We start from the raw sequence: 25400 nt of genomic DNA, 5'->3' as shown, positions 1-25400 counted from the left end.
GGTCTGTTGAGAAATCTGATGACAGCAGGGAGAAAAATGTTCTTGATTCCATTGGTCTATGTGTTTAAGCTTTTGTATTTTCTGCTCGACGGAAGAGTTTGGAAGAGATTATAACTAGGGTGGGAGCAGTCTTTGATTATGTTGGCTGCCTTTCCAACACATCGAGAAGTATGGATGGAGTCAATGGATGGAAGGTTGACTCACGTGATAACATACCAATGAATATTGTTTATATGGATTTCCAGAAGGCATTTGATAAAGTCCCACACAACAGACTGCTAACTAAGGTTGAAGCCTATGGAACTGAGGGCAAATTACTAACATGGCTGGGAAATTGGTTGAGTGCCAGATGACAGAAAGTAATGGAGAGGTACTCAAATTGGAAGATGTTACCACTGGTAATCCACAAGGATATATGTTAGGACCTCAATTATTCACATTATTTACTTATCACTTGGATGATGGCAAAGAAAGTTATATATCCAAATTTGCTGATGACGCATAGTTAAGCAGCATTGCAGATTGCGTAGATGATAAAATTACAAAGGAACAATGATAGACTAAGTGAGTGGCCAGGACTGTGGCAAATGGGAGTTCAATGTAAGCAAGTGTGAGGTAATCCATTTTGGACCAAAAAAAGTATAAATCAGAGTATTTTTAGATGGTTGCGAAGTCAAATACAGCGGACATCCAAAGTGATTTGGGAGCTTAGGTACATAGATGTTTATAATGTCACAAACAGGTGTAGAAAATAACAAGAAAGCTAGTGGAATGCTGGCCTTTATACCTAGAAAATTGGAGTACAACAATGCAAAAGCTATGCTGCAGTTATACAAAACCCTGGTGAGACTCCACTTGGAGTACTGAGAGCAGATCTGGGCACCACATCTAAGGAAGGATATATTGGCGTTGGAGGGAATACAGAGTAGGTTTACAAGAATGACACTTGGACTTCAGGGGTTAAGTTATGAGGAGATATAATTTATATAATTTATTGTATAAATTAGGCCAGTTTTCTCTTGAATTTAGAAGGTTAAAGGGTGAACTGATCGAAGTCTTTGAGACTCTATGACTTTAGCAGGAAAAGGCAGGATAGATAAAAATAAAATATTTCCACTACGTGGGGATCCTAAAACTAGGAGTCATCGTCTGAGAATTAGGGCCAGACCATTCAGGAGATGTTAGGAAACAGTTCTATACACTAAGAGTGATAGAGATTTGAATTCTATTCCACAAACGACAGTGGATGCTGAATCAGTGTTAATTTTAAATCTGAGACAGATAAACTTTTGTTAAGTAAAGGTACAAAGACATATTGGCCAAAGGCAGATATATGAAACTAGATAGGATAGTGAAGGCGGCGTTTGGTATACTTTCCTTTATTGGACACAGCATTGAGTATAGGAGTTGGAAGGTCATGTTGTTGTTGTACAGGACATTGGTTAGGCCACTTTTGGAATATTGTGCGCATTTCTGGTCTCCTTCCTTTCGGAAGGATGTGGTGGATCTTGAAAGGGTTCAGCTACAGGGAAAGGCTGAATAGGCTGGGGCTGTATTCCTTCGCGCATCAGAGGCTGCGGTGTGACTTTATAGAGGTTTATAAAATGATGAACAGCATGCATAAGGTAAATAGACAAGATGTTTTCCCTGGGATGGTGGAGTCCAGAACTGGAGGGCATAAGGTTTAGGGTGGGGGGGGGGGAGAATTTAAAAAGGGACATAAGGGGCAACTTTTTCATGCAGAAAGTGACACATGTGTGGAATGAGCTGCCAGGGGAAGTGATGGAGGCTGGTACGATTACAACATTTAAAAGGCATCTGGATGGGTACAAATTTAGAAGGATATGGGCCAAGTGCTGGCAAATAGGACTAGATTAGGTTAGGATGTCTGGTTGGCATGGACAAGTTGGATTGAAGCGTCTGTTTCCATGCTGTACATCTCTATGACTCTATGAAGTTAGGCCATAGATCAGCCATGATCTCAATGAGTGATAGAACAGGTTTGAGGGGCCGATTGGCTTACTCCTGTACTTATTTTCCTAACCAGTAGAAAGATTTTTCCCAGACTCCCACTGACTCCAGTTTTGCTAGATCTCCTTGATGCTACACTCGGTCAAAGGCAGCCTTGATATCAAGAACAGTCACTTTCATCGCTCCTCAGGAGTTCAGCACATTTTGCTCATGTTTGAAACAAAGCTCTAGCAAGATCAGGAGCAGAATGGGCCTGGCTGAAACCTAAGCACATGTCAGTAAGCAGGCTACTGTTGATATTGCTTATTATCAAGTCATTTGGCAGAATGCCTTATCGTCAGAACTTTCCAACAAGCACCAAGACATGGTTTGGCTGGTGGTGAGAAGGGCTCTGCCTGTGATATCCTTTATGTACGCCCGGACACTCTGCCGCACTGCATGCTGCCCCCGAAGCAGCTGTGGAGGGGATGAGACTGTCACATACCTCCTACTGGAACGTGCCTATGCGAAGGAAGTCTGGAGAGGAATGCAGTGGTGTGTGTTGAGGTTTGTCCCGAGCAGTTCCGTGATGCGGGACTCCGTGCTGTATGGTTTGTTCCCCAGTACGCACATTGAGACGAACATCAACTGTGCCTGGAGGATCATCAACTCTGTCAAAGACACTTTTTGGTCCGAAACCTGTTGATCTTCCAGCTGAAGAAGTCGACCCCGACTGAGTGTTGCAGACTGGCACATTCCAAGGTCCAGGACTACGTGTTGAGGGACGCGCTGAAGCTTGGGGCAGCTGCCGCCAAGGCGCAGTGGGAAAAGACCACAAGTAAGGTCTGCCTGCCTAAGAAGAACAGGGGGCCCACTCAGAAACTGGGCCCCGCTGACGCCTCAGCAAAATATCTGGATGGTCAACACACAGACTTATATACGAATGATTAATTCTGATCTCTGTATGTAAAGAGATGCAATGTGTACATAAGAATAGCATTACCAATTGTATAGACATCAAAATAATTTTATGAATAAAGTATACTTTTGAAATAAAAAAAATTATCAACTCCTTCAGACCCATGAACAACACACCCCACGAGTTACTTTTTAGGCAACTAATAGGGACAGCATGGTGGCTCAATAGTTAGCATTGTTGCCTCACAGCGCCAAGGACACAGGTTCAATTCCAGTCTTGGATGACTGTCTATGTGGAGTTTACACAACCCTATCTCTGTGTGGATTTCCTCCGGATGCTCTGGTTTCCTCCCACAGTTCAAAGATGTGCAGCTTAGGTGAATCGGCCATGCTAAATTGCCCATAGTGTTAAGGGATATGTAGATTAGGTGCATTAGTCATGGGAAATGTAAAGTTGTTGGGTAGTGGCATGGATCTGGGTGGGATACTCTTCGGAGGGTTGGGTGTGGACCTGTTGGCCCTAATGGCCTATTTCCACACTGTAGGGATGCTATAGTAATATTGCTCAACATCTGTTTATGTAATTATATTTGACTTTATATGTTCAGACAGACAATCTGGTGGAAACAACAAATGCTGCAGTTCACAGCGGGTCAGACAGCAACCATGGAGAAAGAGCATGCTAACATTTAGATGATTTTTCATTAGAGCTTAAGTGAAGTGTGGATTTATGCTACTGTTTATTTTTGTTGGGAGGAGGTGTTGGGGTAGTAGGCTGGTGGAGAAAAGGTTCAGATTAAGAAATTGGAATGTGAGAATATCAGAACAATGGTGCATCTCCTGCCAGACGTGAAAGGACAGACACTGGGATTGGGGGAGGGGAGAATGGACATGATAACAAGCTAAAAGGGAAGAAATGGTTCACAAATTGAATGTGTGATACTGTTCTTCCAGTTTGCACTGCGATTTACTGGAACACTGCAGCATGCCAAGGACAGACATGAAGGAATGTGTGCAGGGCGCTGTGTTAGAATGACCAGCTACAGAAAGGTCAGGGTCATGCTTGCGAATGGACCAGAGGTGTTCTGCAAAGCGGTCACCAAGTCTATATTTGGTTTCTCCAATATCACGCAAGCCACAGTGGGTGCATCAAACACAATACATAAGATCGCAGGAGGTAGAGGTGAAGTATCGTTTCACCTGGAAAGACAGTTTTATTCTGTTGGCATGTTCTCTTCAGACATAGTAGAATGGTAGTTTTTAGTTCCAGTATGCATGTATTTCTGGTTCTCGGAGTTCTCTTCTGAACTGCAGGTCCTTGAGTCTCTTGTATTGCTTTTTCAGAGGATATTGTCTGTTCCAGAGTGGGCATTTCATAGTCTTTTGAATCTCAAATCTTTATACATTGTTTGTTCTCTTCTTGACGATATCTTCCATAGAGTTGTATGCATCACATTTTCAACTTATGTTGGTGGATTTTTGTTTTCAATTCACCTATAGATATTTGTTCTCACCTGTAGATATGAGCTTAAGTAGTTATATTTTTCACTCAAACTGGATTAGTCTGCTCTCGGTAATTGAATTATTGGCGAAACCAAATTGTTCAATTTCTCAAATAAAACACAGAACTGCAGATGTTGGAGATCTAAAACAAAAACAGAAATTGCTAGGGAAACTCAGCAGCTCTGGCAGCATCTGTGAAGAGAAAATAGAACTAATGTTTTGAGTCCTTCTGGAGGTTTACTGGACTTGAAACATTAATTCTGATTTCTCTCTATGCATGCTGCCCGACCAGTTGCTTTTTTCCAGCAATTTCTTTTAATCCTTCAACTGAGTTACATGAAGATTCCTTCTTGCTTGATGTGATATCTGTTATTGAGGATTCTTCTTTGGGAAGCAGGGAAATCAGATACTCGACTTGAACTTAACCCTTCCTAGTAATTTCAACATCCAATGTGGTGACTTGAATTTATCACAATTAGTTGTTCACCCTGTTGTGTTGCAATCCAACTCAATTCAGTTGCAGATGTTTCAGTTGTCTCAAGTGGGCAATACTGTTTAGTTGATGCCTTGTTTTCAATCTTTCTTCTTAAAATTTGTTGGCACCTTTAATCTGTCACTCTTCACTTTTGATACAAATCATTATAGTCACAGCCTTCTATCTCATACACGATTATAAAATTTATTTCATTAGTATACGAAATTATCTCAGGAGATTCTGCTTTTTGCTGAGGTTCTGCCATTAGCTTACAGAACAGTGTAAGTTCTTCTCTGACAATCCTTTGACCTTCTGTTACTTAACTCTCCCCTCCAGCTTTTGAATGAAATTCAAGTCAGTACATGCCTTTCAACTCAAGAATGACAATTCCTAAATATATTTTTTTTTCAAGAATTTGGTTACGTTGAGGAGTTTAGATTTTCTTATAGAATATCTTTAACATTGATTAGATTCCCTACAGTATGGAAACAGGCCCTTCGGCTCAACAAGTCTTCACTGACCCTCCGAAGAGTAACCCATCCAGACCAATTCCCCCTCCCTGACACCTAACACTATGCGCAGTTTAGCATGTCCAATCCACTCTAACCTGCACATCTTTGGATAGTGGGAGGAAACTGCAGCATGGAGGAAACCCACGCAGAAAAGGTAGAGAATGTGCAAACTCCACACAGACAGACAGTCGCCCGAGGCTGGAATCAAACCTGGGTTCCTGGCGCAGTGAGACAGCAGTGCTAACCACTGAGCCACTGTGCCATCCATTAAGTACAATGCATTCTATTTACTTCTTTAAATTGCCTAATGCTTATCTGCTTTAACAGACTGGGTTCACAATTTTTTTGGCTTTTTACTCCCAGACTAAGCATACTTCTCCCTTTGCTCTGTTAGTTCCATTTAGTTTTATTTCGACTTGCCCCTTATAGCATCTATGTTCTACGGCAGTAAAACACCTGATCTGAGCTACAAACTAGTTTTTAATTTCTCTCCCTCTTAGCCTGAGTTACTATGGCCATTTAAAGCTTCCCCTTTGTTTCACTGATTTTTAGTTTTGACTCCTGCAATTGCCAGTCTATTCAATCATTGGCTAAACACTCCCACAGATCACCACTTTGTGATGCAGCTTATACAACAACTTTTGAACTGCAGACTTCTTCTGTTCCAGAGCATTCCTTACTGGGTTTGGAATGCTTTCAGTCATTCCTTGAGGTATTCCTCAGTGAGAAATGTTTCCATGTAGTTTTTGTTCAGGTTTGCTGTCCAAAGGAATCAGCAATATATATTTCACTTGAAGTCTTTGAGATTGTCAGTGGGATAGGTGTTGCTGAATGCAATCTTCATCCATGCTGATCACTATGTTGTGTACTGCCATGCATACCATTTTAGCATCTGGGTTACTTAGGTGCTTACATTTTCTAATGCATATGTGGATAGTTATCTTCTTGTCTAATGAGAAGAGTCTTGTTGAGTAAATAAGATGTAGTTTATTGCATCACTGCAAATACTTACAGTTATAATAGGCATTGTGATACCACAAGTACAATTAGGAGAACCTGGTTTTAGGTATGTCTCCCACAAATTCCTATCCTACTTCCCACCAAGTCTTCAGGACATTCTTACATTGGGTGGTGCTTACTGCACTCAGACTCTTGTATAACAAGCACCTCACATACACCGACAGCAATGAGACCTTCTGACGAAAATAGGAGTCTGTTACCATTGAACAGTGGCTGAGGAATAGCTTGGGCCACTGGCGTTGTATTTAACTGAAGTGTGAATGCTTCTTGAATAGGTTACAGGAAAATGGAAAATAGTCATGATTATGTGCAACAGGTCAGCCTGAACGATGTAGTGAACAGAAGATGACAACGTAACACAGAAAACGTTTAAAGTCAGGTACAGTTCTGACTGTGTACTGAGCCAAGAGATATGGGCCTCATTATTATTAAAGGATGCAAGACTTACCTTCCCATTTTAAACATGCAAGAGTTGAATAATTTCTACATTATAGTTGTGCCTCTATTTGCTTCAAACTTCAAGGGGTGTTCAAATCATAGCTCACCTTAACAAAACAAAAACGTATAAAGTTTTCAAAGTCCTTTTTGTGGTCAGAAGAGTAGAAAGTAGACACTGGAATTGTGACCAAGCCCTGTGAATAGAAGTAACAGCAAAGAGTTAGAAGTTTTTTGTGTCAATTAACTTAGTAATTCACTACCTGCACCCATCCTCCAATCCAAACCTCCTAATGCTTTACTTTCCTTAATGAAGTGTTTTTGATATGAGCAGTTCTGTTGTTTGATGTGGATATAAAGATTAACTTTATGCATCAATTAAATGATATTCCTGTGCCTTATTTGGCAAGTGATTGTGGAAAATCCAATGGAAGTTGACATATACCTGTATAGGGTGAATACACACAGAAGATGCACCAATAATGGTGCCCAGAGTAAAAGATAAAGAGAGTGCTGATGGTAGATCATAGAACAGTACAGCACAATACAGGCCCTTCGGCTCACCATGTTGTGCTGAGCATTTATTTTAATCTGAGATCAACCTAACCTACATACCCCTCAATTTACTGCCATCCATGTGCTTGTCCAGCAGTCACTTAAATGTCCATAATATCTCTGACTCTACATAGGGAATGATGGGTGCATGGAATGCATTGCCAGTGGTGGTATTAAAGAGGAGAAAGTGAGGACTGCAGATGCTGGGGATCAGAGCTTAAAAATGTGTTGCTGGAAAAGCGCAGCAGGTCAGGCAGCATCAAAGGAGAAGGAGAACCGACGTTTCGGGCATAAGCCCTTCTTCAGGAATGAGGAGGGGGTGCCAAGCAGGCTAAGATAAAACGTGGGGAGGATGGACTTGGTGGAGGGGTGTTGGGAATGCGATAGGTGGAAGGAGGTTAAGGTGAGGGTGATAGGCGTCTCCCCAATATAGAGGAGACCACATCGGGTGCAGCGGATGCAGTAAATGATGTGTGTGGAGGTGCAGGTGAATTTCTGATGGATATTGAAGGATCCCTTGGAGGGAAGTGAGGGGGGAGGCGTAGGCGCAAGTTTTGCATTTTTTGCAGTTGCAGGGGAAGGTGCCAGGAGTGGAGGTTGGGTTGGTGGAGGGTGTGGATCTGACAAGGGAGTCGCGGAGGAAGTAGTCTTTCCGGAACGCTGATAGGGGTGAGGAGGGAAATATATCCTTGGTGATAGGGTCCGTTTGGAGGTGGTGGAAATGACAAAGGATGATCCGATGTATCTTGAGGTTGGTGGGATGGTAGGTGAGGACTAGTGGGGTTCTGTCCTGGTGGCGATTGGAGGGGTGGTGTTCAAGGGCAGAGGAGCGGGAAGTGGAGGAGATGCGGTAGAGGGCATCGTCAACCACGTCTGAGGGGAAATTGCAGTCTTTGAAGAAGGAGAACATCTGGGTTGTTCGGTATTGGAATTGGTCCTCCTGGGAGCAGATGCGGCGAAGGCGAAGGAATTGGAAATATAGGATGGCGTTTTTACAGGGGGCAGGGTGGGAAGAGGTGTAATCTAGGTAGCTGTGGGAGTCAGTTGGTTTATATTTTACGTCCGTGTTGAGTCGGTCATCCGACATAGAGATGGAGAGGTCTAGGAAGGGGAGGGAGGAGTCTGAGACGGTCCAGATAAATTTGAGGTCGGGGTGGTAGTAAAGAACCTACCTCTGACATCTCCCCTATACGTTCCTCCAATCACATTAAAATTATGACCCCTCGTGACAGTAATTTCTGCTTCAGGGAAAGATCTTTGGCTATCTACTCTATCTATGCCTCTCATTACCTTGTACACCTCTATCACGTCACCTCTCTTCCTTCTTCTCTCCAGTGTGTAAAGCCCGAGCTCACTCAACCTCTCTTCATAAGACAAGCCCTCCAATCCTGGCAGCATCCTGGTAACTCTCCTCTGCCCCCTCTCTAAAGCATCTACAGCCTTCCTATAATGAGGTGACAAGAACTGGACACAATATTCCAAGTGTGGTCTAACCAGGGTTTTATGGAGTTGCAACAAAACATTGCTCTTAAACTTAATCCCCCTGCTAATGAAAGCCAAAACACCATACGCCTTCTTAACAATCCTATCAACTTGGGTGGCAACTTTGAGGGATCGATGTACGTGGACACCAAGATCCCACTGTTCCTCCACACTACCAAAAATCTTGTCTTTAAACCTGTATTCAGCATTCAAATTCGACCTTACAAAATGAATGATTTCGCATTTATCTGGTTGAACTCTATTTGCCACTTCTCAGCCCAGCTCTGCATCCTGTCAGTATCCTGTTGTAGCCTGGAGCAGCCCTCGACACTATTTACAACACCACCGGTCTTTGTGTCATCGGCAAACTTACTTACCCACCCTTTCACTTCCTCATCCAAGTCATTTATAAAAGCCAAAAAGAGCAGAGGCCCAAAAACAGATCCCTGCAGGACACCACTGGTCACTCACCTCAAGACAGAATACTTTCCATCCATTACCACTCACTGTCTTGTTTCAAACAGCCAATTCCATATCCAGCCAGGCAGATTTCCCTGTATCTCATACCTCCTAACTTTCTGAATAAACCTACCATGGGGAACCTTATCAAATGCCTTACTGAAATCCATATACACCACATCCACTGCTTGACCTTCGTCAACTTGTCTCATCATGTCCTCAAAGAACGTTATAGGCTTGTGAGGCATGGCCTGCCCCTCACAAAGCCATGCTGACTATCTTTAATCAAACTACATTATTCCAAATTATCATAAATACTATCTCTAAGAATGCTTTCCAGTACCTTGCTTACCACAGATAGAAGACTGACTACTCTGTAATTCCTAGGGATTTCTTTGTTCCTTTTCTTGAACAGAGGAACAACATTCGCCTCCCTCCAATCAGAGGGTACTACTCCCTTGGAGAGTGAGGATGCAAAGATCATTACCAGAGGCACAGCAATCTCATTCCTTGCTTCCTGTAGTAACTTTGGATGTATCTGGTCTGGCCGTGGAGACTTATCCATCTTGATGCTTGCCATAATTTCCAGTACATCCACTTCCTTAACATAAATCTGCTCAAGGCTATTAACCTGGTCCACGTTGTTCTCACTATCAACAAGGTCCCTCTTTCTAGTGAATACTAAAGCAAAACAAAAATTTATTTCGGGCCTCCCCACCTCTTCAGACTCCAGGCACAAGTTACCTCTACTATCCCTGATCGGCCCTACCCTCTCTCTGATAATTTTCTTATTCCTCAGAAAGCTGTAGAACTCCTTTGGGTTTTCCCTAATCCTTCGTGCCCAGGCTTTTTTGTGCCTCCTCCTAGCTCTCCTCAGTCTATCTTTGAGTTATTTTCTAGCTATCCTGTAATCTTCTAAAGCTGTGCGAAATCCTCACTTCCTCAACCTTAAGTAAGCTTCCTTCTTCCTCTTGACGAGAAGCTCCTATTCTCTTGTCATCCAAGGCTCCTTCAGCTTACCATTCCTTGCCTGTTTCAGTGGGACAAAGTTATCCAACACTCTCAACAAGTACTCCTTAAACAGCCTCCACATTTCTGTTGTGCGTTTCCCGTAGAACAACTGTTCCCAATTTATACTCCACAGCTCCTGTTTAATAGCAGTATAATTTCCCCTCTCTCCATGAAATACTTTCCCATCCCTATGAGGTAGTTGTGATCACTGTCACCGAAATGCTCTCCTACCAACAGGAGAGGAGAAATGGGTGTACAGAGGAACCTCGATTATCCCGAATACCAATTATCCAAAAATCGGATTATCCGAATGAGATCTCGAGGTCCCGATAGAAACATTATATCAAAGACGTGTTTCCAACAGTGATAGTGTCTTTTGTTTACAGTGGTTAAACAGGCACTGTCTCCAAATGACTGGCCTCCCGCCCTCTCGCTCTCCTCACACTTTCCCTGGATTACTACAGAGGGGTATACCCCAAACTCCCCTGTCCCCACATAATGTCTCCAACATTGTCCTGTACAGCACGAACGTGGAACCTGTCAAAAAGTTGCAGTAAAAAGCTGCGTGTGTGGCTGTGTGTGCGCGTGCTATTTGGAGACTTATCCCACAAAGGCAGCAGTAGCAGCAGCACTAGCAATCTTGTTGTGTCCAGTCTGGCTGCCCTGGAGAGGGGGCGGGGGTGGACGGGGTTGCGGGGCCGTGGTTGGACGGGGTGTGATTGGAGGCGGGGGGGCGGGGCTGGACAGGGTTGGAAGGGGTTTGGGGGCTGGCAGTGGGCGGGGCCTCACACACTGTGTGCTGCTGCAGTCTCCTGAATGGGGAGACGACTTTAAAAACTCCGAGCCCCAGAGGAAAGGCATTTAATTGGATAATTGATTATTTGGTTATTCAAACGAAATAGTGCCCGCCTATCTCATTCAGATAATCGAGGTTCCCCTGTGAATGGTAAATATGGACCTCAGAAAATAGGTCAGCTTTACTGACAGTTAATCCACGTTAAGGGAAAGCTTTAAAGAATAGGTCTAAGCCGGAAAGTGTTCATGATCTGAGGTTGTTGAATTCAAAGCTGAATTCTGAAGATTGTAAAGTGCCTAAGTAGATGAAAATGCTGTGCCTCTAGCTTGTGCTGGGCTTTGCTGAAGCATTGCAGCAGACCTAGGGTGGTACTGTTAGCATGTCAGCAAGATGGTTCAATGAAATATCAAACAACTGGAAGGCTGAGTGACAGCATTTCTGGACACCTTCACTGTATGTTCTAGTTGTTCCTTCTCCCAGTTTATCAAAAGCATTACATCAATTTCTGGCTTACTTCAGTTCTGAAGATGGGTCATATTGGATTCAAAACACTAAGGCTGTTTCTCATCCCATAGATGCTGCCAGATTGGCTGTGTTTCTTCAACACTGTTTTATCTTGAATATATAATCTACACTCGGAACTTATCCTTGGGGAGTCCAATTATGATTCTGGTAAATTGACACTGCAATCCCTTGAAGACAAATTCATCCTTCTTAAGAAGTGATGCCCAGAACATGTGTGGAATGAGCTGCCAGAGGAAGTGGAGGAGGCTGGTACAATTGCAACATTTAAAAGGCATTTGGATGGGTACATGAATAGGTAGGTTTGGGAGGGATACGGACCGGGTGCTAGCAGGTGGGACGAGATTGGGTTGGGATATCTGGTCGGCATGAACGGGTTGGACTGAAGAGTTTGTTCCCATGCTGTACATCTCTATGACTCTATATAAGATCCAAATTCAATCAGCCGTTTCAATTATGTTTATACTGTTCATGACATTTTAATATTTTATGTACCTGGAACATATCTTGAGACGTCTCTTTCTAGATTTCTAGCATGAAAATATGAACTATTCCAGTATCCTGTATGATGAGTGTACAACATGCTTGGTTATTCGTGTATGAGATAAAGGTTAACCTGGATGGTGCACAAATGTTCGAATATTTGCAAAACCGAAAGACAGATGCGTGAACCACAAATACTTCTAACCACAAATACAAAGCTGCTTCATGCATCGGATAAAGACCATCCCAATAAGTTGTTCATATTCAGAATCATTGAACAAATATAGATTTTGGTCAGCTAGATTCAACTTTACAAGAGTTAGCCTCACTATTTCACAGTTACCCACCTTATTAGTTATGAGCCACTTCACAAACCTATAATCATGTGGCTCCTCAGTGTCAGTGGAAACCGGCAGATCAACTTCTGATAGGAAAAGGGTCAAAACAAGAAAGTCAGACACTTCACACAAAATGATCCAATCACAACTCAAATGTACATTAGTAGAGGCCAGATATTTCCCATCTCATAAGATGGAGAGAGAAAGCCGAACATCTGATTCCCAGTCGGCACCATGTGCATCTTCTCAACCAGGGAGATTTATGACTGCAATAGACAGGTCATCATATTCCTGGCCACACACAATTCATGGTATTAAGAAAATTATATCTTAAAATAACAAGAAATTTCATTCAAAAGTATAAGGAACAATCAAAATTGAATTGGAAACCTGGCATCTTTGTTTTCTTGTCTCTACATAGAGACCTGTATTTGATGCATGGTCCCTGGAACCATGTTACCCTGATTCCATACAGCACACAGGCCAGACATTAAATTGGTGTAGAAAATCACAAATTCCTATTAGTCTGCTTATACACAGTTAGTTGTGCTTCCCTTTTGATAACCAATCTGGTTACTCACTGACTCCTGTGATGTCCACAATCAAGAAGTAACCACCCTCTGGTACAATTGGCTTTAGCCCCACAGACATGAGGCACGCAGCAAGCCGGTCACGTTTCAATTGCAGTTCCTGACGCAAATTGGTGAAATAACTGTCTGGTGCTCCTAAGCGTCCAAATTCTTTCATAAATCCTTCTGCTACAGCTTGCTGAGTAGAGACAAGGGTTTATTATTTAAATAGGCAATTTACTTCAATGAAAAATCAGATGCAAAAGCCATTTTTGTATTGCGCTGCATATCTACAAAATGTTGAATTTCCACAGAGGGTGGTGGGGGAAGAAAGAGGCAAAGGTGAGAGGATAAGAGGAGGTAACTAGAATCTCTTTGGTCCAAAGATTGGGTCCAAGTTGATACTTCTGTCAGTGGATGATCTAAACTAATCCATGGTTGAATCAGTAACCTGACATCACTACCAGGCAAGTCCATAATATTTGAGACAGCTACTGGTAAATGATTAGTGTGGCTCATTGTTAAGTCAAGAAATGTGCTTAGGTTTGTTCTGAAGGCAGAATGGTTTTGAATTTGATAATGTTTATCGTCAACATCATTGCTAGGTGGCAAAATTAGTTTGTACACACAAAGACACACAGCATCACTGCCAAATGATGACAGGCAGCTACTTGTCACAAAGATGGCTCTGCCCACATATTCACATTAAATGTCTGGGGCATTTAAACAGTCTTGCAACAACAAATGGTCAATATTATTCCAATCTAAACAAAGTGTATTCTATAGCAAGAAACACCCTCAATATCATTCTCATGCACATACAGTTTCAGCACTTATAAACATCTTTGTGCTGTTTCAGGGAATCTACCATTTTTAAGAATAAAGTTTTAAGGCAGACTTTAGTGAATCTTGCTTTCTCTGCCTGCAGATTCAGTAAGTGTTAATGGCCATGGGACAGGGACCAATTTACTGTGGTTTCAGCGCTGTTCACACAGATGTGGGAGCTCTGACGCCTTGGGTTCAGATTTTGATATGTTGCACACTTTATATTTATAGTCAGTTCTACTATAACGCGATGATTGCATTTTCATGCAACCCCATGTTATAGAAAAATCACACTTTAGAAACACTGTTTAAAGTGTTGGCACTGTAATTGTGTTATTAGCTAACACGTTTTAAAGGTTCGTGCTTTAGAAACAGCATCCTGAATTCGTCAAATTTGTGTTTATGAAACTCGTGTCATAACAGAATGACTTGTATTTGATTAACCACTGCTTTCTTAGTCTTTGCCTGGGTTTTTCCACCTTCCCTGAGTGAATTGCGTTTCTTTACTGTTGCTGCTGCCGTCTTAGCAATCATCACTTTCATAACCTTTTTCAGCATTTCCCGTGCATTTGCCAAGGCTTACTGGTGCAACAGGGTTTGGTCATGGCTGACTGATATAATGGAGGGCTTATGAATATGTACACACCAGTGGCTATCATTGGCATTAGGAATACATATTCTGTTTAAATTCAGCCATAGCTCAAGGAAATCACAAAAAGCCAGAATTATGGCAATGTATCACTGATGCTATACTAATTGGAGAGAAGAGCGATTTTTCAATGTGAAGCTTTTGTGTACTGTCGGGAAAATACATGGCAGGCTCAACAAACTGTTCTTCATCTCACTGGGTGCAAAACCAACTTTATGTGCCATTGTAATAAGCAATGCTGTGAAAAGTAATCCTTTTGGTACTTCTCACCTGTGCTGGAGTGGCACAATGATAGTTTGAGTTCTGATGGACAGTCTGCAAATGCCTTATGATGTCCTTGGGTCCAATTGCCCAGCCAACCTATAATAAGTAGTTAGATTGAAAATCACAAAATCTTGTACCAGAAAATAGTCAGAACTTTAAATTTTATATTTAAAATGAAGTGCAAACTAAACAGATTAATTGCATGGGAATTTTTCTATTATAATCAGTGCATTTAACTCCTAAAGCATACAACCACAAATTAACACAAAACCTTAAGCTTAACTACTATGCTGAAACATAGTCATACAGAACTTGAAAACATTTCTCTCTCCACAGATGCAGCCTAATCTGGTGAGTTTCTTGAGCTGCTCCATTTTTGTTGATAGCTTAAGCTCTGGGATCAGCTGTAATGTACTGAGAAAACCAGTTATTATCTGGGTATAATGTCACAACAACTGTCAAAGTGCCAGACGTTGAAGTTAACTTTGCGTTAACTTATGTCTGTGGTTTCCAATGACAGTGGCTAAGCTGCAGTGCACTGAATGACATGCTTCGATGTCGTAGGAGTTAGGATCAATTTCATCATTCCATCACACTCCAGCTGGTCCCAAATCCTGTTGCAGTTCCAGCTCAACAGATAAGGTTTAAATCAGTTCGGTTATTGTAACCAAAAGCATTAGAAGAGTTTTCAGTTGGTCATAAATCCCAAACCAAACTGCAGAAGAACCTCGATTATCTGAATATCGGATTATCTGAAGGAGATCTCGAAGTCCCGATAGAAACATTACATCAAAGAGCTGTTTCAACACTGAGCATGCCTTTTGTTTACAATTATTAAAAACTGAACTCTGCTTACTGAAATGCTGCCAAGAACAGTCCTGGCAACCAATGGGAGCCCAGGCACTGTCTCCAAATGACTGACTCCTGCCACCTCTCTCCCCACACTTTCCCTAGAGCTCTACACAGGGGTATATCCTAAGACCCCCTTCCCCAGATAATCTCTCCAATATTGTCCTGTACAGGGCATAGTGGGAACTTGACAAAATGTTACAGTATAAAGTTTGTGTGCGCGCGCGCATACACGTGCTATTTGGAGACTCACCCCCCCCCAAAGGTAGCACCAGTCTTACTGTTGGTGTCCAGTCCCGCAGGGGCGTGGGGCGGAATGTGGGTTGGGGCCGACTTGAGGGGGGGAGGGTGTTGGATGGGGGTCGGACGGGGGAAGGGGTGGTCTGGGGGGGTACAGGGTCTCGCGCATGGTGTGCTACTGCCTAGTCTCCGGAACAGGGAGCAGACTTAGCAAATGCTCACTGTGTCAGCCCCATTGAACTGACGAGGGGTAGTGGGGGCTTCAGGAATGCTGCAGGCCTCTTACACACAAGTATGTGCCTGCTCAGAAACAAATCCTGAGACAGAGAGAGGGAGCTGAAAATGTGTTGCTGGAAAAGCGCAGCAGGTCAGGCAGCATCGAAGGAGCAGGAGAATCGACATTTCGGGCATGAGCCCTTCTTCTTCCTGAAGAAGGGCTCATGCCCAAAACGTAGATTCTCCTGCTCCTTGGATGCTGCCTGATCTGCTGCATTTTTCCAGCAACACATTTTCAGCTCTGGTATCCAGCATCTGCAGTCCTCACTTTCTCCACAGAGAGAGGGAGCAAGGCATGCAGAGCGAGGAAAAAGGAAACTTTGGAAAACTCAGAGCCCCAGAGGAGAGGCATTGAATCAATTAACCGAATAATCAATTACCCGAACGAAATAGTGCCCGTCCATCTCGTTCAGAGAATCGAAGTTGCTCTGTAGTTACTCATAGAGCTATACCTATAGAGCTATACCTGATATTCCTTGCAGAATTCACTACCGCTAATTTAAAGATTCAAGATTTTATCTATTGTCAGCAGACGGTCCACTATTATGTCCAATACATTTGAAATTTTCTGAGAATTTTCTCCACTCACCTTCCATCCTGTTGCACTAAAGGTTTTACCTGCACTTCCAACAGTGATTGTACGCTCCCACATCCCTGGCAGGCTAGCTAGGAATAGGAAAACATGAACAGTAACTCATTAGTGGGGGTGCACGTGAGATGGGGAGCGGAAGAAAACACTACAGGGATAACTTTTGAAAATCTCCACGCACTGATGCAGCACATGATTAGAAGGGTATGTAGAAGTGCAGCGATAGCTATAAGTGCATAGCTCTAATTTCCCAAATCATGGTTGCTGACGAGGGTTCCATGCCCAAAGTTAAAACTCAAGCCAAGAAAATCTACTGTTATATCTGTTACTATTCATCTATAAAACTAATAATTGATTGAACTCGTCAGTTCTTCTATAATGCAATGGTTGCTTTCTTGTGCAACTCCATGTTATAGAAAATTCAAGCTTCAGAAACAGCACTTGAAGTGTTGGCGTTGTAATCATGTTATAGTCAACACACTTTAAAAGTTTGCGCGGTAGAAACAGCGCCCCCAATTCATCAAACAAGTTACAACAAATTCACATTGACTAAACACGCGTTATAACAGAATGACACATACTATATAAATTAGCTTTTTTTTTTAAAACTACATAAATTATTTCTCCTCTAAGTCCAGACACTTTCTCCAAATAAACGGTATCACTAAGGGGTACACACATTGGTTCTGGCTCCTTTTTGTCAGTCATGTGAAACATTCCTTGTCTTGGACCCACTCAGATCCACTTCCTCGCTTCTTTTTGTGGTACACTAATGATGAATTTTCTTTTCTTGCCCTGAACTGTAAATTTTCATTAACTATGTATTCAATTGCCATTCGTTTCTAACCTTCAGGTAGGTGGTCCATCTCTAACTCTTCCTGCATTTCTCTGACTCAATTTCTCAGGATAGGTAATGCACTAATACTCAGTATAAGCCCACAAACGTTAAATCTTCCTAGAGTACTTTTCCAAATACCCTGTTTCTTCTCAGGTTTCAATTCCAACCTCCCAACTTCTGTGTTGTATCACATCTGGTCATAAGATGTATTCCATTGTGCTTGTGATAGATCATCCTTTCTTCTCAAGAAAGGACTCCCATCCCAGAAAATCCCGGTGATTGTGGGTGATAGGACTCTTGACTGGGTCCATCTCATATACTGCACTTCTGCTCTCACCTCTTCCCCTCCCCCCCTGAACACAGATAGTTCCTCATGCCCTCACCTTCTATCCATAAGACATAGGAACAGTCAATCAAGCCTGCTCTGCCATTCAATGAGATCATTGCTGATCTGATTATCCTTAATCCCACTTTCTTGCCTTCTCCCCCATAACCCTTCATTCCCTTACTAAGTAAAAGGCTATCTACCTCAGCCTTGAACATACTTAATGACCCAAGCTATATAGCATTCAGCAGTAAAGAATGCCATGGATTCAGTACAATCGGAGAGAAGAAATTTCTCTTCATTTCACCCCATTAACCCCCCAGATTCAACAGATCATACTCTTCCATTTCCATTATCTCCAGTATGATACCACCAACCACATCTCATCCTCTCCTTACCTTTCATCATTTCAAAGGGACCATTCCCTCTAAGAAACCCTGGTCCATGTCTCAGTCACTCCAACAGGGTTTCTCACAGTATCTTTCCAAGTCAGATAGAAATGCAATACCTTCATTTTCATCTTGTGTCTCCTCACCACCCAAGACCCCAAACACTACTTCCATGTAAAACACAAGTTTGTGGACTTCTTAAAAATTTAGTCTACTGTATTTGGTCCTCACAATTTGATCTACGCTACATTGAGGAAATTAAATGCAAATTAGGTGACTGTTTTTCAGAACACCTCTGATCAGTCCCTAAGTGTAGTCTTGAGTTTCAGGCCATCTGACATTTTAATTCGCTAACTTGATTTGTTGCTAAAATCAAGATCTCCCATCCGAGAATTATTTGTATTCATATGTTTGACTAAGAACATACAGGTGACACTTTCTTACCAATCCGCACATGCTTGTTTGCATCATATACCAGCCACTCATACACCTCGTCACTAATGCACAACACATTGTGCTTCACACACAGATCTGCGATCATCTGCAACTCTTCACGGTTGAAAACCTAAGTTGTGGTAAAATAAAACAAAATTGTTAAGTAATATATTTGATGTTGATGGAAACCAACCTAAACTTCCGTCTTTCTTTGTGCTACATCCTGCTAGACTAATTTTTCTTTCATCTTTCTTGTGGCTTCCTTTTCCAGTTAGGTCACAGAAATGACTCCATTCCTGTCTGCTAATTAGAGAGGAATGTCAGTCACAAGCCAGAATATTTGTGTTTCTACTTTCTGGACTAAAGTAGACAGGATTGTTCAGCCATCCACAAACAATAGATGTCTTATCAAACGCAATCTGCAGCCTTCATTTTCATTCTGGATTTGTTTTTGAGTATTGTATTTTGTGACAAAGACACACAAAATGAGTTCACGAAGTCACTGACTATTAAAAATACTTTGCATTGTGATATATCTCATCTACTGCAAGAACATCCCAAAGCACTTACCATAAAATAATGCATTAAGTCTTGTTGAAATGCTTTGTGTTTGTCCAATTTAAAGATTCTGTTCCACTTAGCTCACCATTGGGGTCATAAATTGTAGACAGATTCAAAAGGCAGTAGTCTAAAAGTTGTTATGTTTAATCAGTTTTGTAAGAATTGTAGGTAGATTGTAAACAGTTAACCTGCTTAAAGGATCATTTCAGATCGGTATTTCCTACAGATGGCTTTGTGAATGGGATGGGAATTTTGATAAAGAAATCCAGAATTCTGGGAGGAGCAGGTAGTGCAATGCAGCAAAGAGAAACAGATAAGCATAGTAAGCTGGCAGGAATTCTTCTTGCTCTGCAAGCAGAGTTGCAAAGGTACTTACCTTTTCTATAGAGCAGGTTTCACTGCCTCTTAGCTGTCAGGCTACTGGGAATTAGAATCATAAAACTTTGCAGCACAAAATGAAGTTATTCATCTTACATATCTGTTCTTTTTGAAAAAGCTGTCCAGTTTAGGCCATATTTCATAACACTGGAAATTAATCCTCTCAAATATCTGTGTTAGGTCTTCCCTTCACCTCATCTGCTCTTAAGAATTTACCAATCTTCTCCAATCTCTCGACATAACCAATGTCTCTCATCACTGGTATCATCTTGGTAATGTCACCAGTTTGTCTTCCAAGGCCTTGATATTCTTCCTGAACTGTACACACTATACCAGCTGAAGCACAATCTGAAAGGTTAGCATTACTACTTTGTTTTTGTATTTACCATCCAACTGACATTGCCAAGTACCATAAGCTTTATTAATCACAAATTCAGAAGTCACACAACATTCGATTATAGTCCAACAGGTTTATTTAAAATCACAACCTTTCAGAGTGCTCCAAAAGCTTGTGATTTTCAAATAAACCTGTTGGACTATAATGTGGTGTTGTGTGACTTTTGACTTTGTCAGGTTCAGTCTGATAATGGCACCACCAAATCAGCTGCCACCTTCAAGGATTCGTGTATATACACCATTTTGTCCCTTTACTCTTTTTTTTAAATATTTAGTCATGGGATGTTGAGGTCACTGGCTGGCCAGCATTTCATTGTCCATTCCTTGCTGCTTTGATAAGATAGTAATGTGCTGCCTTCTTGAATCACTGCAGTTCATATGCTGTAGATTGACTCTCAATGCCCTAATGGAAGGAATTCCAGGATTTTGACCCAACGACATTGAAGGAACAATAATATATTTATAAGTCAGTATGGTGAGTTCTTGGAGGGGAACTTGCAAGTGGTGTTCTCATGTATCTGTTGCATTGTGGAAGGGCAAGGTGGTTGTGGGTTTGGAAGATGCTGTCTGAGGATCTTTAGTGAATTGCTGCAGTGCATCTTGTAGATAGTATATACTGTTGCTAATATCGGTGATGGAGGGAGTAGAAGCTTGAAGATATGATATCAATCAAGCGGGCTACTTTGTCTTGGGTTGTGTCAAGGTTCTTGAGTGTTGTTGGAGCTGCACTCATCCAGGCAAGTGGGGAGTATTCCATTACACTCCAGAGTTGTGCTTTGTAGATGGTTGACAGATTTTGCAGAGTCAGGCAATGAGGCTAGTATTCCTAGCTTCTGACCTCCTCTTATAGCCACTGTGTTTATGTGATGAGTCCAGTTTCTTGTCCCCAGGGATGCTGATAGTGGGGGATTTAGTGATGGTAACACTCCTGAATGTAAAGGGGTAGTAATTAGATTGTCTCTTATTGGAGATGGTCATTACCTGGCATTTGTGTGGCACAAATGTTTCTTGCTGCTTATCAGCTCAAGCTGCATTTTGCCAGGATCTTACTGCATTTGAACATGGACTGCCCACTTCTGATCTTATGATGGAGGGAAGACTGGTGAAGCAGCTGAGGCTGGTTGGGCCTCGGACACTAGCCTGTCCTGAGAGATGCCCTGGAGCTGAGATGACTGACGTCCAACAACCACCACCATCTTTCTATCTGCCAAGTATGACTCCAACTGGTGAGAGTTTGCTCTCTGACATTGATTGATTCCAATTTTGCTTGGACTCCTTGATGCCACACTCGGTCAAAAGCGGCCTTGATGTCAAGAGCTGTCACTCTCACTTCACCTCTGGAATTAAGCTCTTTTGTCCATGTTTGAATCAAGGCTGTAATGAGGTGAGCAATTGAGTAACCCTGGCGGAACCCAAAATGAGCGTCACTGAGCAGGTGCTGCTTGATAGCACTGTTGCTGACACCTTCCATCACTTTACTGATGATCAAGAATAGACTGATGGGGCAGTAATTGGCCGGGTTGGATTTGTCCTGCTTTTCGTGTACAGGATGTACTTGGGCAATTTTCCACATTGTTGGGTAGATGCCAATGTTGTAACTTTACTTGCAATTCTGTCCCCTCAACATAGTACATTTGGGTTATACTGCCTCTGCATGTTGCTTCTCTTACAGTTTATCACTTCATATTTAACCTCTTTAAATCCTCTTCTGTCAGTGTCTGCTCCTTTCACCCATTTGTCTTCTTGAAGTCTGCTGCTATGTGGCCAAATTTGTATCATCAGTTATCTTCGAAATTGTACGTCACGTGCCTAAGGCCACATCATCTTCATATAACAAGCAAAGCAAAAGTCCTACTAACCCTAATAATGGAGAACCCACCAGAATTTTCTCCAGAGAGATAATTGGATAGCATTGTTTTCTTCACCTTTCGAGTACAATTGCTGTAGGTGTACAGCAGCAACTGTCATTTTTCATTCAGGTGATTAAGCCAGGCAACTGTGTCAGAAGTTGCTATGATACCTTCTTTGTATTTTTGAATCAGGCACTGAGCATACCCACTGAGTTATCATGCATTTCATAATCTATCCTGGGTGACTGCAATGATGCAGCCTGCAGAACTTATAATTTTCTATCAAGTATCCGCACATCAGCAATAGTTTGCAGAAAATGCAGTTTTTGGTTGCTCATTGGCTTCAGGGAAAATCAAAGTCAAGGAAACAATGTAAAAAATGTCATTCAAATGTTCTCATAATACCTGTAGGTGGTGCTGTGACTGCTGCGCTAAATCCCAGCCGCTAACAAGATATCAATACTGAGAGTTTATGATTTGGGTTTTCCTTTGAAAAAAAGTCATTTAATTAAATCCACTAAACAGAATAAAGTGGAGATGTAAGTAAATAACTCCACAGAAGCCCCTATCCCTTCACCAAAACACCCTTTATTTACATGTGCGTTGTACTTGACACTGATCCAGCTTCCTCAGAGACAGCTCTCAGACTAAACAGGATGTCTGACACTCCTGTTTGATCTGTTAGCTAGGGCTTCTTGATTGAACTGGGTTAACAGCCCCAAACAGAGAACTCATATTCTATGAGGTCCACTTGGCTGACCTCATTACAATCACAACATTTCTCTCCTTCTAAATCCAGGAAGGTAGTCCTGTTCTTTGTCACGTGGCCTCTCCTGTGGCTTTTTCACATGGAGTCCAGTTCCTCTGACTGAGCCTCAGATACAGGTGGTGTGTACTGGATTGTAGCCCACCTCTTGTGCCGAGAGTGTCATGGTAGAAATTCATCTTCTTCAGGTGGTAAAGGAATTGAAGCTACAACATGTGCTATGTCCACTTAAAACTCTGAGGTTTCTTTGATCCTAGACAGAGGGGGAGAACCCACGGTTCCTAGAGCCTTTTCTGCTGTTTGGAGTGGCCAGGTATGTTTTGCTCTGCCCCATTTGCAAGGTTGCAGCTTTCACGTGCTCCACGTGCTTGTTCAGGACCGCCTCACCTACCTAGAGATAATATGTTATGGGATTGGACCTTGCCTGTCACCCATGCAGGGCCATTTCCATGGTTTCAGCACCAAACCTTGCCCCCTGGAATAAACTCTCTCTCGCTTGTGTCCAGCATTGGTGATCCTGATGCCATTTCATCCACTCTCCCATCTCCAAAGTTTGGTATCGAGTGAAGCTGTAGGCTATTTCTTTAAGCTTGCCTTCAAAATTTAGAGACAGATGATGGGTGGTATGGAGCTGTCCTTATATGCTGACTGCCACTTGACTTCAGGAAACATTTGAATTCCCTGCTGACAAATGATGGCCCATTGTCTGTGACCAACAGTTTCCTTGTGTTTGACAAATGAACTCTAAAGCATGTCCAACCACTTTGAGTGAGGGCCCACAATGACTACGAACGTTGAGCCCATAAAAGGGTCAGCACAATCAACCTGTAACCAAGTCCAAGGTTTACCTGGCTATTCCCAAGAATGTGGGCGAGCTGCTGGTGGTAATTTTTGTTCATGTTGGCACTCTAGGCACAGCCTCATCAACATGGCTATATCTCAAATCCTGGCTATCAAACATAACTTCTGACCAACATCTTCATTTTGGGCACCGCTGCTTAACCTTGGAAGAGTCCAGCCAGTATCTGGCAGTGACCTCTGCTCAAGACAATTACTCTTGGTCCCCACAATAAAATGCTGTCCTTGGCTGATCTAGTCTTGATGTATCTAGAAAGGTTTCACTTCTTGTTGTGATGGCCCCTTTTGTTTTTTCCATCACCATCAGCTGTTTCAGTTTTGCTAGGACCAGATCACTTTCTGTCCATAGTCTGATATTGTCAGCAGTGACCAGAAGGTGTCCAGAAAGTTTAAAACCAGAATGGACTCTTCCAGTGGTGGCACCGTAGGTGGTGTATCCATCAGCAGGAGATGGCTCAAGGCCTCCGCATTTCCTACTTGGCCTCCTGGATGGTGTTCCAACTTGTAATTGTATGCATTTAGAATGAGAAACCACCACTGAATGAAACCAAAATTATCCTCTTTGAGGAGCCCAAACAGGGAACTGTGGTCCGTTACTATTACAACTTTACGTATGTAAAAGTACTGGTGGAATTTTCTCAGACCAAAGATGACTGCCAAACCTTCCTACTCTATCTGGGTGTATTTGCGTTTAGCATGAGCCAAACGTCTGGGAAGCATATGCTACTGGGGGTTCCTCTCCATTGGGCTGTTAGCCAACACTACCCCGATATCGTAGGAGAGGTATCATATGTCAGCACCAGATCTCACATGGGATCACAGTGTACTAATACCTTAGATGATGATATTTGCTTCGTCACTTCGCGACTATGAGACCATTTCCAAGTCTGATCCTTTTTCAATAGCAGATCTAAGGGTGATAGGATGGAGGCCAGGTTACGTATGAATTTTGTGTAATAATTCACCAATCCAGGGAAAGACTCAAGCTCCGGTAGGAGCCAGGGCCCCTTTGATCACCCTCACATTATTTTCCAATGGGTGTAACCCAGTCCTGTCGACTCTGTAGCCCAAGTAGATCACTTTGGGTGCTTGGAACACACATTTTTCCCTTCTAAGGCATACAACTGCCTGGGAGAAACGTTTAAGATCTATGTCCAAGTTCTCTATATGCTCTTTATTGGTTTTCCCGGTTATTAGCACATCACCCAGATAAATTGCAACCCAGGGTATACCTTGTATAATGTTCTCCACAGTCCACCAAAAAGTGATACCACAAATGGCTAATCTTTGTGGGTATTAATTATAATATACTTCTGATAATCGTCATCTAACTTCAACTGCAGGTATGCATGGATCATGTTCAGTTTCATGAGGTACAGCCATCCCCGCCAACTTTGCACCTAAGTGCTCAATGCAAGGGATTGGGTATTTATCCATCTGCAAGAAGCAGTTTGCCATTTGTTTAAAATCCCAACTAAGGTGAATAGACCTGTCTGGCTTCATAATCGACCAGTGTTGCCCTTTACACAAACCGTGAGAGTTTGTTGGTTACTTTGCTTTCCAGCCTTCTTTCTACCTGTACTTTTGTACGTAAGGAGAAAGTGAGGACTGCAGATGCTGGAGATCAGAGCTGAAAATGTGTTGCTGGAAAAGCGCAGCAGGTCAGGCAGCATCCAAGGAACAGGAGAATCGACATTTCGGGCATAAGCCCTTCTTCAGGAATGAGGAAAGTGTGCCCAGAAGGCTAAGATAAAAGGTAGGGAGGAGGGACTTGGGGGAGAGGCGTTAGAAATGCGATAGGTGGAAGGAGGTTAAGATGAGGTTGATAGGCCGGAGTGGGGGTGGGGGCGGAGAGGTCAGGAAGAAGATTGCAGGTTAGGAAGG

The 25400-nt window shown here is 42.5% G+C and overlaps 1 protein-coding gene across 6 annotated transcripts in view; it reads right to left on the bottom strand.

The window, feature by feature from the left end:
* LOC122564913 (kynurenine--oxoglutarate transaminase 1-like) overlaps positions 1–25400 on the bottom strand; it is a 56685-nt gene that overhangs the window by 12266 nt on the left and 19019 nt on the right. For all 6 annotated transcript variants that reach the window (XM_043720375.1, XM_043720373.1, XM_043720372.1 and 3 more), the window contains 6 exons: positions 18717–18837; positions 16721–16797; positions 14773–14862; positions 13041–13227; positions 12469–12545; positions 6924–7010 (listed from right to left, as the gene is read on the bottom strand). In XM_043720375.1, coding sequence (XP_043576310.1) covers positions 6924–7010; positions 12469–12545; positions 13041–13227; positions 14773–14862; positions 16721–16797; positions 18717–18837 — 639 coding nt within the window. The remainder of the gene's footprint in view (positions 1–6923; positions 7011–12468; positions 12546–13040; positions 13228–14772; positions 14863–16720; positions 16798–18716; positions 18838–25400) is intronic.

The sequence above is a fragment of the Chiloscyllium plagiosum genome, chromosome 30 (assembly GCF_004010195.1).
Source record: "Chiloscyllium plagiosum isolate BGI_BamShark_2017 chromosome 30, ASM401019v2, whole genome shotgun sequence".
Lineage (NCBI taxonomy): Eukaryota > Metazoa > Chordata > Chondrichthyes > Orectolobiformes > Hemiscylliidae > Chiloscyllium > Chiloscyllium plagiosum.
Note: the sequence above shows the minus strand (reverse complement) of the source record. Positions and strands in the feature narration are given on the sequence as shown.